Source organism: Callorhinus ursinus, unplaced genomic scaffold (assembly GCF_003265705.2).
Source record: "Callorhinus ursinus isolate GAN/ISIS: 27379988/994484 unplaced genomic scaffold, GSC_fseal_2.0 scaffold21, whole genome shotgun sequence".
Lineage (NCBI taxonomy): Eukaryota > Metazoa > Chordata > Mammalia > Carnivora > Otariidae > Callorhinus > Callorhinus ursinus.
In genome coordinates, this window is record NW_027397083.1 from 22073775 (window position 1) to 22090636 (window position 16862).

The 16862-nt window shown below is 35.7% G+C and overlaps 1 protein-coding gene across 3 annotated transcripts in view; it reads right to left on the reverse strand.

Moving 5' to 3' along the window:
- ANO3 (anoctamin 3) overlaps nucleotides 1–16862 on the reverse strand; it is a 440613-nt gene continuing 423751 nt past the window's right edge. For 2 of the 3 annotated variants that reach the window (XM_073904837.1, XM_073904838.1), the window contains 3 exons: nucleotides 12874–12954; nucleotides 12592–12697; nucleotides 2–7914 (listed from right to left, as the gene is read on the reverse strand). In XM_073904837.1, the coding sequence (XP_073760938.1) occupies nucleotides 7732–7914; nucleotides 12592–12697; nucleotides 12874–12954 (370 nt within the window). In that variant the 3' untranslated portion in view covers nucleotides 2–7731. Of the gene's footprint in view, nucleotides 7915–12591; nucleotides 12698–12873; nucleotides 12955–16862 lie in introns of all 3 variants that reach the window. The other variant, XM_025879336.2, reaches the window with a different exon arrangement.

Here is a 16862-nt window from a genome sequence, read left to right on the forward strand (position 1 = left end):
AAGGTCTGAAATTTTTGAAAAAAAAGAAAAAAGCCACTGTTATAAAGATGGACAAGTTTATTACTGGAAAATGCCATATTCATATTGATGATTTGTTAAGTATTACGTTTGTACATGTAAACAGCATCTCAAGCCTTGTGCACGACTCAGTGCACACTTAACAGCGATTGTAATTCTCCAGACAACAACAGAAGGGACGAGGGTTTTTCCCTTGTTTAATTCAAATAATATTTCTTGAATATAAATTTCATTCTTTTGTGATTTTATGGGGTTCTAGCATTTCACTTTAAAGACAGAAAAAAAAAAGAAATAAACCACCAGGGGGCTTGCAAACAAAATTTCAAAGAGAATATTATTGAAATATCTTTATGGTACTACAATTTTACTTAAACATTATTACAAAGATCAGATCAGTAAATAGAAAAAAATAGAGCAGTTTCCTTTTACTTGTTCTCTTAGAAATAAATTGTTTTAAAATATTACAGAAATTTAAGCTCTCTATGCATACATTTGTATATTTAGAAATCTCATGCGTGCAATCTCGGTATTCCAAGGTAGCTGGGTTTACTGTAAAGTTAACCTCTTTTATCCAACATTAATAACCTGGAAGTATGGTCTATTTACAAAAAACTAAAATTTAATTAATGTTATCAATGATATTAAAATGATACAAAATTTTAATCAAGGGTAACTCGTAATTAATAATCATCTAATGGGTTATTGTCACTTGTAATTCTTGGAAAGAGTTAATGCTGTTATTTCTTCCTCCATTCCAGTCTCCTGACCATATCAATCTGATTTGCAAACACCTATGTGAATAATAAACACTCATAAACCCACTTTTCTAATCCTGCGCTTCTGGTTTTTGAAATATCAGCTCTTCAGAAGACAGGGTTAAACGTATAAATATTTGGCTACTTAATCAACATGGCCCTTACTTGGGGTGTGAGGATATCAGTGGCTCTCCCGTTATATTCTCATGATGAATTAGAAAAATAATTCTACTCTATCATGGAAATGTTAGTTGATAATATTTCTGTATATTAGTGTGAAATTTAAGATGATTTTTTTCTATTTCCAAATCTTATGTCTTTTTCATAGAGCCATGAAATACTAAATTTAATGCTGTAGTTATACAACTATTCAATTTTAAGAAAAATGTGTGTAGAACGAGCATAGATCTATAATTAAGGTATATAAAAATTTTAATTATTTCTTTTAAAAGTAAGTTCAGATTGAAGTGTATTTAAAAGATCAATGTGAATATTTTCTATAGGTTAGGAGCAGGGTGCAAAATAATTATCCACTCTAAAAGCTTTTATATAAGCCTAATAGATTAAGGCAGGTCTACCAAGTCACCAAGGAAACATATGACAAAATAAGTTTTGACATACTCTATAACATGACTTCCTCTACGTATTTTGGATAATGCCTATATTTGTGCTGCTCAGGGGCTTGGGGCACACACACATACACACCCACCCACACACACTCAGAAGTAACCATGAAGAGGACTTTATGACTTAATACAATAGGTTACTATAAATCAAGAAAAGCAATATATAATGGTGATGTCTTTTATGGGCCTTGGCCTATTTGTCCTCAGTAATTTCCAGAAACAGCCGTTCATCTGTTTTTTAAAAAATGTTAAGGCAATTGTGTACACAGGTGTTCTGAACATCCAGTTCCCCATTACAGAATCTACTTTGACATATTTAAAAAGATAAAAATAATTTCATGTAGTATATTGATTCAGTGCTCTAATGTAATTACCACGTAAGAAAATAAATGAGCAATCCACAATTTGCTTATTTGTACCAGCATAAGATGGTCAGCAGAATTTGTAGAGGCAATGTAATGGATTGATTTGGAATCTACATCAAGAAGGTTTATGTACATTTATTGTTTACTATTTTCAAGAATGCTGACCTTAAAATTTTATTCAATCTATTTCAACAGAGCAAATCTTCCTTAAATTGGCTTTAAAACTTCTCAGGAGAGTTTGGAAGGAATCTTTAATGATTAATAATCTACTGCATATAATTTGATTTGCAGAGGACTTGCAGACAGTAGAAAGAAAAAAAAATCAACATTTAAGTACATCTGGCTAAATATACGGTTGCAACATAATTTCTCCTATGGAGAACAAAAATGGTTGGAGAAATCCACTCTGTCTCTTCCCCAAACTTCCTCTTCAATTATAGGATTCCCTACCTCATTCCTAGTTGAAAAATAGAACTTGGAAGCCGATAGCCACACATCCTAAGAAGATAAAATTGCATATTTTTAAGGGCTTTTTCATCTTCAGCACTGAAAATTGAGATGTTTATTCTTTGGCTGGAGTTGTCACTGAAATCTAAGCTTACCATATTTAGCTTCGTAATCTTAAAATAGGTAAGAAAAAAATAACAAGGGGGAAAAACCCTTCATTTCTCTGAATGTTAAAGGATGAACGAAATTGCAGTTGTTTTTCAGTCAGAAAGAAGGCTGGGTGTGTGTAGAGCAGAGTCTGAAATAGGATTTGCAAAGCAGACATTTTTGCTCAGGTAGGAAAGTCCCTAAGTTCCTTCCACCATCCCCCAAACATTGCTTCCACAAGTATCTTTGCCACCAGATTTTTCTGGCCACTCAATTCCCCTCTTCTCACTTAACAAAAAGTGGGAAAAACCTGCTCATATTACTTGTTAGAAAGATACTAAATTTAGCCTAATGTGGGGGCCCTTGGCTGGCTCAGTCAGTAGAGTGTGTGACTTTTGATCTCAGGGTTGTGAGTTTTAGCCTCATGTCAGATGTAGAGATTGCTTAAAAAAATAATCATTCAAAAAACAAAACAAAACAAAACAAACCACGTAGCCTACTGTGTTCAACTGGTAGTGTTGAGTGGCATGGACACTGACGAAATAATTACAAAGGATCTGAGGAAGTTTGAAAATCACGTGGGGCTAGCCATCCTTGTAACAATTATATTTTGTGGGGTATATCTAAATAGATCTCATTAAATTTTGCTTTTCAACTAATAATTTAGGAAATTTTTGCCTTCTGAGAAACAGCAGAGAAACTGTTTCCCCTCACATAGAATTAAGATGGAAATAAATATTCTGAGGAAGTCAATATTGGGCATATGTTTGGAAATTTGACCCCCTTCCGTCTTAGAGAAAGATGCAACACAACATCCACACAGCTTACTGTCTGGTATACTCAAGCCTAGCACTTGGGGCCAGGTGGGTGTGGAACAAGAGGCTTTATCTAGGGACAGTTGTGCTGGGGCACACACTGGTACCATCATATACAACAGTGAGGTTTGGGGCTCTGGGGTGGCTCAGTCAGTTAAGCATCTGCCTTCAACTCAGGTCATGATTTCTGGATCCTGGGATGGAGCCCGGCATCAGGCTCCCTGCTCAGCAGGGAGTCTGCTTCTTTCCCTCCCTCTGCCCCTCCCCACTGTTCATTCTCTCTCCCTCAAAAAGTATATAAAATCTTAAAAAAAAAAAAAAAAAAAAAAAAGAACAGTGAGGTTTGATGGATAGGCTTCTTCTCCCGGAAAGCAGACTTTGATTATACAAGAAACTGGAGTTGATCCTAAATATGTCTTTTTTCTGTCAACCTGTCTGCTTTCATTTTACTTCCCTGGAAAAGATGCCTTAATGCGGATGTGGTTAGAACACAGGGGCTATAGCACTTGTGTTTTCTAGAAAGGACCATCAAATGTGGTTGTGGTTGTGGTTTTTCAGATGAACCCAGATGGCATGTTCCACTGAAGGTAACTTATCACCATTAAAACTACACAAATCCTTGGTAGCAGGAACCTAGTCTGATCAATGATTCTAGCTAAAGCCAAATCAATTTTCCCATTGGACTACATATTGCCGGCACATTTCAATTTGAATAGAAATGCCTGTAGGAAAAGTCACACTTTTCTATCAGAAGCTAGGTATTTTAGGCCATTCCTGAAAGGTTCTCTCTCCTGAGTTACTAAGAAAAGCAGAAAGAATAAGATGTTATCTGATTCCCTGGATAAAATCCACAACTATCCCTAAAACCTGTTATAATACTGTGATTTGGGGGAAAATGGAATGGAAATACCTTATGACCATAGTAGGACTGAGTTGGGCATATCTAACAGACAATAAGTGCGTGCATGCACACACACACACACATACACACACACACAAGTACAAGCACACATCCCACACCCTGGGCTTCTGTCTACCTGCCCCCAGTTGACAGACTAATCAATTCAGCCATATTAGTTAAGCAACTCTTCAGGCAACCTGGATTTTCAGTTTTGACCAAGTTGAGAAAAAATGGGCAATTTGGTCACCTCTTGTTGGCGGTTGGCTACAGTGCCCCTAAATGTCCTCCTGCCTCGGCAGGAACTCTATCAGTGTTAAAATTCTTCTCCTAAGGAGATTTTGACAGTTATTGGTGGAGCCAGCCGAAGTGTGAAAAAAAGAAAATGCTTCTGTAGGATAGAAGCATTATTGCCTTCTTAAGAACTAATCAAGCTTCCTCTCCCATCTGTTTCTAGAACAAAGCATTATTAGAATCAGTACGATTCTCCATCTATACGTTTCATGTGCAAATGCCTTGATGATGACAATGAGCTTAGCAGAAGACAAACAGCCAAAACTTTTGAAGAGTGGAACAAGAGCTTGCAAGACTAGGAAATTATTGCCTTTGGAGCTAGAGTGAGCAATTCCCTCTCCCCATACTCACTCCAACTTCTATTTAAAAAACAAGCAGGATCAACTTGAACATGCAAATTATAGGAAGAAATATCATATCACATAATTTATTGAGTGAAAAAGTTCGTTTTCATTCCATTCTACAATAGATTGTGCTAAGAGTCATTTTGAAAGAAAGTGCATCATTCAGAAGTTGTATCTCGTCATGCAGTCACTCAAAAGCATTTTATTGAAAAGGGCGTGCACAGACTCAGACAACTGCAAACTATTTCAGCTACGACCTGGTACTACCTAGAGCAATTTTCCACACACTGTACCGGGAAAGTGCTTCAGCTCTGAACAACTTGTCAAGGCAGACTTCATGCACATATATATTAGTTATTTGCTTGAAAAGACAACAATTTAGAATATGAAAATATATAAGCAGCATTCATGTAATACAGAATTCCTGAGAATAGTGTGTGCTATATAAATCTTTGAGAAATAATCTGTATTCATATGAAAACCATGATATAAAACATTTCTCTCAACGAAAGCAGAGTGATTTAAAACTCACATACTGTGAGGGGGCTGAAAATATTTTGCTGTCAACAACGATGAAGGTTCTACTGCATTGTTGCACAAAAGGAAATTTTCAGATAACTTTTTCATTGTTTCTCTGTTTTTCGATTGGTCTGAGAAATTACTAGAGAAGGCAATGTCTAAATCAATGTATTATAATTTTTTATTAAAAATACCATTCTCTTTTCATGCTTTTCTCTCTAGGCAATCAATATGATTTTAAACGCTGATGGTGGTAATATAAAATAAGAAGAGAAAGAATTCTCAAGGGCATGGCTATCATTATTCTTTGCTCTACTGTAAGACAAATGTCTATGTCTTGTATCCCTAATTTGGGAAAGACATAAATGTCAGGTTCACTTACGTTTTCAATAGGCATGCAGAGTATTTATTCTCAGGCATGGTATACATTTAACTAACAAAGAAAAGGAAATGCTGCAGATGTTACAAAAATGAAGGAGTTTAAAACTCCTTTGCGTAGTTAGTGGAATTAGTTGCTATGAATGTGCAGGTGGCAGAAACAGAACCTCTGAGGAATCTGAATGAAAGAGTGCCATGTGGCATGGGCATAGGAGGAAGTTCATAGAGTCTGAGGTCCTACCCCTGGCTAAGTCAGAATCAGAGAGCAAGTAGGGAGGTGGGTGTTTTTGACAACCGCAAACCAAAGAACGACTATGATCTATCACAGCTTTTCCCTGGAGTAAAAGAAGAAAAAGTCAAAAAAATCATTTTAAGCGTTAGGATGACTAAAAGTCGTTTTCTAGTAAGAGAAACTTTATAATTTTCCTACTAGAGACACGCTCGCATATATACAAAGTATCTTTATTTCTATTGTCCTTAATCTGGTCTTTTTGCATTCTAGAAGTAACTGTGCTTCGTTTAATTGAGCACAAAACAAACTAGACAAAGATAAGAATCACATATGCATGTATATATGTGAATGTGTGAGTATATGTGATTTGCCACCCCATTCCCAGGGGAGGAAAAGTGAGATTTGTTTTGATTGTTTTGCCAAGGAAAGGTGTCTTCATTTCTCCCACGCGTTCCCTTACTTCAACTCTCCTCTTTCGTCCCCTCCTGCTCCCTATTACTTAAGCCTCCACCAGACTTTCTTTCCTTGAATGCTTCATCATTCCCACTTCATCCGTCTGTGAACAATAACACAGATAGAGTTGACGCAGAAATAGCAACTCCACAACAAAGCAAAATGATGTCTTTCATAATTGATTTGATCTTGGTTTTAGAGTTTTCAAAAATCAACCAGATCAGTCTATCAAAGAAACATCGATGAAAAGAAAATAAAACAAAACATGTGGGTTTGTTATTTTTTTTTACAAATAATATAAATTTATATTCATGCATTGTTTTCATTAGCTCATGAACAAAAGTGTACTTTGTTAGAAAAGCTTAAAGTGTTGCAAAGCATTTGGCTTTTGATTTCCTGAATAAACAAGTCACAATGGCATACTATGTAACTGGTCTCAGCGCTGCACGAAATGTAACTTGCATTACATATTACCAAGGTGCAAAGGTACAAGGAAAACCAACATATGTACAGCATTTCAAGTTATTCTGTTATTCTGCGAGAGTTGTTATAATAAACCAGGGAGGAAAAAACTAAAAATACTATAAAACAGCCCTCCACGGTAAAATACGGATGAGTGGTATTCTAAATGATATGAGAATAAACGCCCATATTTTTTAAATATGTGGCTCCATTGGAATGCAGGTGTTGTTTCTTTTTTTTTTTTTTTTTAAAGCAGTGCAACTTTGTTCTGCCGGTGAAACAACACGTTTGAATGTAGCCAACGCAATAGGATATATTTCAGTGAATGGTATTCTTTTTAGAATCTTAGTTTTTGGCTTGACTACTAAAGGTGGTGTCCAAAAACTCCACTGCATAGTCAATGTAAAGCAGCATAAATTCCGTGTGGCACAGATCCATAATCTCAGCAAGGAACAAGAAAAATTCCCCAAACCTAGAAGCTGAAGGGACATGGAATTCTGGCAGCAAAGGCAATAACTGATTTAAGTCATTCCTCCTAAGTCATTTCCCGCAAGTATCTCAACTCAACCTAAGGTTCCAGAGTATGTGATTGAAGACACATGAGACTTTGAGCATGCCTGGTTTATGAACGTTTACATGGAAATCTGTTGCTAGAAACCTCACCATCACCCTTCCCGTTACACTGCAGCTGAGGGAGGGTGGAGGTCTCCACACACACAAGTCCCTGAGGCTGGGACTGAGAATTAGGTCCTGGCTTCCTGTACTGTCAAACTAACCATTTTTTTAAAGGTCAGGAGTCATCTATTTCTTCCTTAGAAGCCTGGACATCCCAAATCCCAGAGATGGCTGCACTGCATTTCCAAGTAACATATCATACATATGGTTTGCCAGGTATGCCTTCCTCCTGGATCCCACCTAGAATTTAAAGTTGTTGTCATTCCCACTAATGCCATTGCCCCTCTGGGCAACAGGAATCAACTAAGGCCATTCATGGTGAACCGGATGACCACTTTTTCTCCGCTGTTGTTGCAAATGTTCTAGTTCTGCCTCGTACATCATCTCTTGGACTAAGTACTTCTCCCGTCGTATTCGGTCATACAGGTTCTTTGGTACATCTGGAATCAGGTATGCGATGAACGACTTGATCCCAAAAACAAGGTGCTGCAAATTTAAGAGGGGAAAGTACACTTTTCAAAGATTCTAGAAGGCCAATTATAAAACAGATCATAAACAATGTTGCATTTGCCTTACAGTCAAGCATCAGAACTCAGGATGTACTATCTAGAATATTAATATTTTCAGAAATGATATTGGGACTACTACATTGTTGCTTTCAATCACATAAGGATTAGGAGACAACAGAAGTTTTTTTCCTCTTTTTGGTGCCATATGTTGATGTCACTTTATAAACACTGAATGAATCTTCAGTTCACATCTTTCTATATTATGCAACCCTATTATGACATTCATTGTTATACACAGATGAGAGATCACATCCAGGGAAAGCTCATGTGTGATACATTGTAATCACAAGGTACAAGACACATAGAATATGGTCTGCCTGGGATATTGGCATTGGACTCAATCTCCAGCACATGCATTTTGTAGAATTTCTACTCTAGTAAGTTCAAATATTGTAAAATATTTTGTCTCTATTACATAATTCTTTTATGATAAAAATGTATTAATTTTTAAAAATAGACTGACAAAAGTATTGTATATAAAAAAGACAGGATCAAAAACCAAAAGGTAAAAGCCTATGATCTCAAGTTCAGAGGCTGAATGAGACCACCTGTGTCTGAACCATCCCCTGACACTCATTAGCTGTGTAACCGTATGCAAATCACCTATGTTCTCTGTGTCTCATCTCTGACATGGTGACAATAATAGTATCTGTTAAAGGTTGTTATGATGATTAAATGAGCAAATATATGTGAAGTGCCTAGAGAAGGGCTTGGTGCAGTATAAGCACCACTTAAATATCATCTCCTATTATAAAAAATGCATCCTTTCTCTGTGTCCGTGGAGGAGACTAGACCTGTCAATTGCTCAGAAAAGAAAAGAAAATTTGAGACTGATAGAGTTAGGATGATACATGGAAAAAAACCCATTTACCTACAGGACTTTGTGACGATTGTCTATGTGGAAAGGAAGAATTCAAGGCACTTTTAACTGGGTTTACTATGAGTGTCCCAGTAAACGGCACTGCATGGTATATCTCGGTAAAGCAGGTCATATTTCCCGTAGAAAAGTAGATCAGGAGTTTCTTTCCTGATCAAATATTTGGTATTCACAGAACTATCCAGCAATATGTCTCAAAAGTATAGAAATAAAAATCAAAAACATTTGTTATAATTTAAATTAGTGAAGAATATGCACCGAGTCCTATACAATGGTAATAAATGACCTTATAAACTGATTCTCATAGAAAGACTGATATGCAAAGATGACTCAGTACTTTTAAAAGACTATTTTTTTAAAAAGCTGAAGTTTATCATTTATGAAGGCAAGCTTATAACTAGTTATAGATGACAATTTTCTTAAACTGACAGAATTTATCTTAAACAAAAAACCTACAGCAAGTATCATTCCTAAAGAAAAAAAATCTGAAGTATTTGTATTAAATTTGGAAACAAGACAACATTGCTCACACCACTGCTATTCAACACCATGCTGAAATTTCCAACAACACAGTAAGGCAAGCAAGAGAAATGAGGCATAAACCTCGCAAGTACAGAGACAAAGCTGTTGTTATTGGCAACTTGAATTATCCTTTGAAAAGACAATCTAACAGATTTAACAGACAGAAGATTAGAACCAATGAAAGACTTAAACAAGGAGTTACACACATTTTGGAAAGACAATTAGAATTCCAGCAAAAAATCAATCAAATCATAATGGAGGCTAAGATAGTATTTATAACAGCAATAAAATTATCTACAAAATTTTTGGAAATAAGAAGGAATGAACAAGCAAGAGAATATTTAAAACTCTATTATAGGATATAAGAACGATTTGGATAAATCCCATGTTTATTAATGAATCAGTACAGATTATGTAAATAAGTCAACATGTGCTTTCTGTAAATGTAATTCTAACCATAATCCTTGCATGATATTTGGGGGAATCTGAAAAATGGCTTCTGCAATGCATATGAATGACTAATAACTCTAAATAGCCGAGGCAATTTTTAAAAATTAGAGCAGACTTGGCAGGGGTGGGAAGTGACTGGCTTTATCAGATATGAAGATATATTCCAAAGCCATGGCATTTAAATAGTGTGATAGTGAACAGGTGTAGACAAATGAAGTAATGACAAATGAGGCCAGGCACATGCCTACGCTAGGGACTTGGAATATTATAGAGGTGGATTTACAAACCAGTGGATAAATAACATACTACTAAATAGCCGTACAAAAAATCATGTCACTATATAGAGAATAAGAAAAATAAGCCTTTCCCTCAGACTCTATGAAAAGTCCTGATATCTTTAAGATGTGTGATAGGTAAGACTATAAAGTTAATAGTAAAAAATATAGTAGAATATCCTTTTGACCTGGAGATAAGAAAATTTCCCAAGGAAATAGACCAAAAAAGCCAAAACCTTAATAGGAAAACAATGATGGGCTTGATGACATCAAAATTAGACATTATTTGTTAATAGATAAAATTAATAGGTTAGGGACAAGAAAAAGATATCTGGAATGTTTATACCTGGTAAAGACTGATTTATAACTGGTAAACACACAAGAAAATCTTGAAATTTGGTAACAAATAAACTGGAAACTCAGCCAAAAATAGATCAAAGTTATAAATTCACAAAAAAGGAAACCAAAATGGCTTTCTAGTAATAAAAGTGATAGTCAATGTCATGAGTAAACAGATTAAAACAAAAAAAATTAAAACAAAATATTACTTTACTCTTATCCAACTGCAAAATACTACAAATTCAGACAATATGAAAATCTGGTGAAAATCTAAGGGAATTTTGGAGAGGGACCTGTCGGTATTATGTGAAATCAAGTATACATATAAATAATTCCACACCTGAGTATAATACTCCTGAAAAACCCTTAAATATGTTCAGAAGGTGACATGTCCAAGATTTCTGATAAGAGATTATAGAGGTAGAGAGAATTATTGTAGGCCTAAGTAGCCACCCATGGGGACTATGGTATTTAAATTCAAAGAACTATCATACTAAGTAGACAGAAGAAATTATTTAAATGTGGGTAGACTTCATGTCTAGATCTCTCTCTATATCTAAAAAAGGTAAAATGGGTAAGAGATAAAAACGAGTTATTACATCATAATACCATTGAAGTAATTTTGAAAAAAGAACATTTAAAACAATGATGAATCATGGAACACTACCTCAAAAACTAATGATGATTAACATAACATAATAAATGAAGGGGGGGAAATCACAGGGAGAGATGAACCATGAGAGATTACGGACTCTGAGAAATAAACAGGGTTTTAGAGGGGAGGGGTGGGGGGAGTGGTTAGCCCCGTGATGGGTATTAAGGAGGGCACATACTGCATGGAGCACTGGGTGTCTTACGCAAACAATGGATCGTGGATCACCACATCAAAAACTAATGATGTATTGTATGGTGACTAACATAACATAATAGAATTAAAAAACATAACATAATAATAAAAAATACTATATATATATGTATATTCAAATAAACATGTGGAAAAACTTCTGAAGAAAAGAGAATGGGTGCTCTTGGGAGTTAGGTGGGTAATGGAATTAGTAATGAGGAATGAAGAAGAAAAGATAAAAAGGGAATCATACGTATCTACAAAGACAGGTTGCTGGGAATCGAGACATTTGACTAAGGCTATTCACTTGAGTCCCAAAAGAAGATGAAGAAGAAAAAAGTATACATTAAAAACACAACAAAAAAAGACTTTTCAGAATCTCTGGATTGGAAATACGCCTTAACCTCTTATGCTACCTGTAATAAAGTGAAAAGTCACACTTCATCAGGAGACATTTGTACAGGCAAATAGTCATTAGGTAATAGAATTTCATCCTGGATTAAACCTTAGAGCTAAGCATTTCATTTTATGGATGAAGGACATTTCACTACAAAATTTGAGATAGTTTTGGAGATAGGTGGAGAGGTATATCTGCCTTTAAAAAGACTTTTTCCAAAAGTCTTTCTGTATGGCTACTTTTTTTCTCTCCCTAAAAAACAGATGCATTCAGTTTGTCCACAGAACTTGGTGGTACCTTAGAGAATACTCAGTATATCCCAGTACTAAATTCTTCACTGTATCAAGCTTCTTATATGCTAAGGAAGCCCATAATACTGCAGCTGCTTCAAAATTTCCTCACAGGACTACAGTCTAATATTAATGACTCTGATAATCAAAATCTATGCACATTTATGAAAGTGTTCTCAGGCACAGTTTATTCAATTATGCACTGTCCCTTACACAAATACACATGTGGTCAACTGTAATTAAGTTGATTAGCAAATAAGTTTCTCCACCCTGATGAATAAGTATAGATTCTCTCATCAAATGATGAAAACCATCCTTTCTTTCAATATGGTTACTGGGAGGCTCAAAGTTAAGTTTTCAGTTCAACTGTTAATAGCTTTTTTATCCTAGTTTTCTGTTATAAATACCCACTGACCTACCTTCTTACATTATTCAGCTCTTGCTTTTTTGTATGTCGTGTAACAGTTTCACCATATCCAAACCTTTTACTGTAAACAAAAGTCCCTTTTTGGAAGTCAATGAGGAACTACTGTATCGAAGAGTCAACTAATGTATCAGCCGGAAAAGCATTTACCAAGATTTTATCAGCCCGTTACTAACCTCGAACACGATAATGAAGGCCAGTCGAGCAGCAAGGATATGCCAGTATTGTAAGGTGAACTCATAGGGTTTGGAACTCCAAGGGGGACCTCTGTAGTCTCGGTACCTAAAATCCACAAAACAAAGAATTTGAGGAATAGAGACCAAAGTGCAAAGGCCCCAAATGTTTTTAATTTGCCAAAACCCCAAAATGACAGTTGAAATGGGCTCATCAGCGTGTAGAGAGAGGAGATGGGAGATGAAAGCAAGAAGAAATTATAGCTATAATTTACAAGTAAGTACCTGCAATAACCAGATTTTCCCATACCAAGCTCGCTCAGGTCAAAGAAGGATAGGCTATTGTTGACATATCCCTTTAAACAACTGGGAGAAAAGAAAAAGCATCATGTGATTCAGAGTCATAAATTTCGAGTCCAATTCCTTCATTACACATGATAGGATGCAGTAAGTGCTATTATTCCTTCCATTTTAATTATAAATTCCTAGTTAACTCAGCTCTCTGATTCTATCTCCTGACTTCCATTGATCTGTAATTTTACCTCAATGAGACAGAATCTTGTCCACTGTTTCTCCCACCTTTCATTTGGCTTACATTTATTAAGTGTTTACTATGCACTTGGCATTGTGTTCATTACTCCCCATGTGTTAAAACTCTATAAATATATGTTTTATAAATATGCATACATATCACCCTATCTGGCTAATTGTAATTAAGCAGCCAATTGATCAACATGTGTCTTTGTGATTTATTAACTTGTTCAATATCTGTTTATTGAGGACTTATAATTTGTTAGAAAACTTCCTAGACAATTGGTATTGTCTAGGTTAAAATCCCTGTCCTAGTGGTGAGTATTAAATTGTGATCAGAGTTAACTTTTACCATAACCTTAGAATATTTATATTATCATCTCCATCATAGAGATTAAAGAACTAAGTTTTATAGAGACTAAATAACTTCCTCCTAAGCCTGTAATTCTCAAAATTTTTGATCTCAGCTAACCTTTACATTTTTAAAAATTACTGAGAATCTCAAGGAGCCTTGTACAGAGGGGTACTTGTATTGGTATTTAACATATTAGAAATTAAAACAGAAATTTAGAAAATATTTATCTATTAATTCATTTAAAATAACTTATCAAACACATTACAAGTAACATATTTTTAAAGAAAAATAGTTTGTATGTTCCAAAAGATGAAGTGAGAAGAATGACCTTGTTTTACATGTTTGCAAATCCTTTGATGCCTGCCTTAATAGAAGACAGCTAGATTCTCATATCTGTTTTTGCATTAAATCTGGTTGCAATATGTTGTTTTCGTTGAAGAATAAGTAGAGAATCTGGTAATTACACAGATAAGTACTTGAAACAAAGGATATTTTAATAGCATTTCAAGTAATTATTGATATTTTTCATTGACATTACACCAAAGTTTTACCTGTGGTCATTTCTTAAAGTTTAATTGCAGTGTGGAGTCTTAAAGTATCAATAAACTTTTTATGTGGATTTTACATTAAAAATCCACAGGTCTGTCTTGTACTTTGAATTCATATTTTATCCATGCATGATTTTGTGACATTAAATATGGGTCACTTGGGAAATATTTGTTTCCTGAATTATGCAGTTCTTCCAAATGTTATATTTTTACTATAGGCTATGAAAATCATAATTGCTAATATCACCACTGATTTTTTATCAGGAAAAAATCTGTAAGTACTGAGAACCTTTCAAGCTCAGTGGTAGATAAAATAATCCAAAATTCTGATTTTCACTTCAAAACTTGAACTTTATTAATGGCAACAAATACTGGCAATTATTTCCCCTAAAGTGACAAGCCAGTTTTGTCCATTTCTAGAAGACTGCCTCTTAAGTACCCAAGTCTGAATAATCATAGTTTATCTGACAATCATTATTTCATGTTAAAAAATGTCATGTAGTTTGCAAATCCAACAGTCATGCAAGTGTTTTTTTTCTGAGACGACCATCACCGTACTTTAGCATGTAGCAGAAGAGCTTTATCACACTTTGCATTTTGTCAAATAAAATATTGAAAAGACATTTATTCGAGGGTGAGATTTGATAAAAATAATAGTTTTTATTGCTTCATCAAGGGCATTCTGAATTTTATTACTGGAACTTTTTAAATGGTACTTCTACAATGGTGAGTAATACAATCATTGCTAGTACTTTTTGGTACCACTGTCTTCAGTTATGCGAAGCCACTGGAACATTTTATCCACTATCACTTTTGTGCCATCTGAACAAATGTCAATATGACAAAATAGGCAAATAATATCTTAGTATTATTATGAAAACAATCTGAAGGAGACCTGCAAGTCCCATGTTGAGAATTGCTGCCCCGGATAAAGAGCTCTTAAAACCTGGATTCGAATGTACATCGATCTCATTCTAACCCCTGAATTCTAAAGTACGGGACCGCACTGGTTGCACGCCCTTCCTCGTCCATCTCAGACCCCATGATTTATCATCCCGACTGCTCTCTTGCCAATACCTTCCTCTTCACTACCATTTTGTCCTTTTGCTACTTTGGTCTGAAAATTTATGATCTGAATGAATCTACTCCAGTTTAGCTGCTATAGATACCCGGAAAAAATTAAATAACAGAATGGCCCTAGGAATGTGTGGTTTCAAACTCATCTAAGCCCTCCACATCTCTTCTTGAAGTTATTCTACATCTGGTCACTGAATATGGAGGCGTCAGGTGCTATCTTCACAAAAAGCCAGGACTTGAAACGTAAACAGAGCAGATACCAACCAATTTCATTTTCACCTGCCACTAGGTGGAAGCAAAGACAGTAGCAAATAATGCTACTAAGGAGAGGGCTACCAAATCTGCTTACTTATAATAAACCCTTAAAATCTGCTTCTAGACTATTTTGAATTTAAAAAAAGGGACTCTTCTTGGCTTTTCACTATTAATACTAAAACCAGTTTGTTTACATAGTCTTTTATAGTTTATAAAATGTTACTTTAGATACCGTTTCTTTTTTTTTTTCATTTTTTATTTGTCAGAGAGAGAGAAAGCGAAAGAGAGAGAGCACAAGCAGGGAGAGAGGCAGGCAGAGGGAGAAGCAGGCTCCCCACTGAGCAGGGAGTGCAATGCGGGACTCGATCCCAGGACCCTGAGATCATGACGTGAACCAAAGGCAGACACTTAACCAACTGAGCCACCTAGGCGTCCCTAGACACCACCTCTTTATTATAGATCCAGACTGATGTGCCTTTTAGTAAAAGGCAGAGTTACAATTTGAACGTAGGGTGTTTGATTTTAAGTTAATGTCCTTTGACAAGACTCCAAAATATATTTTATGCCTTTATTACTTCTCTTTGAAAAACAGTTATTTATGTTCAGAAAGGCATTTCAATGTTCTTAGAAAAACATCAGTTTGTCAGTAGAGCTAAGGGTTGATTTCATTTTAAGCCACAGCTCAGGCTCTTGGGGCACATGCCCTACATGCCCAAAGCTGCTCCTGAGGCAGGAGGGGAAGTGGCTTCTCCCATCACTACTTCCACATGGCAGCTAATCTCCAGCTGAAACTCCAATTCCTGTTCCCCAAGTCCAGTGCTCTCTTGCATTCTTTCTTAATACTTGCTTTCAAGATGGAAAGATGTGAAAAACCCATTTCCCCTAAAAGAGTGCTTGTAAACTGGGTGACTTTGTCCCCAAGGCGACATTTTGCAATGTCTGAAGACAATTTTAGATTGTCACAACGTGGGGAATAGGGAGGTTGCTATTTATATCTACTGGGTAGAGGCCAAGGATGCTGCTGAATATCCTACAATGCATAGAATAGCCCCCATCTTCCCCCCCAAATAGAATTAGTTGGTCTAAAATGTCCATAGCACAAAGGTTGAGAAATGCTGCTCTATAGTGTGGACTCAAATTTTAATTAACAACCACAACAAAAAAGACAAAGATTCAGGGCAGCATTTTCTGTACCTTAAAATCCCTAGTTATAAATTCCTTTTGAAAAAAGGGGCACCTGGGTGGTTCAGTTGGTTAAGCATCTGCCTTGGGCTCAGGTCATGATCCCAGGGTCATGGGATCAAGTCCTGCATTGGGCTCCCTGCTCTGCAGGGAGTCTGCTTCTCCCTCTGCCTCCTGACTTGTGCTCTCCCTAATAAATAAATAAAATCTTGAAGGAAGGAAGTAAGGAAGGAAGGAAGGAAGGAAGGAAGGAAGGAAGGAAAGAAAGAAGAAAGAAAGAAAAGAAAGAAAGAAAGAAAGAAAGAAAGAAAGAAAGAAAGAAAGAA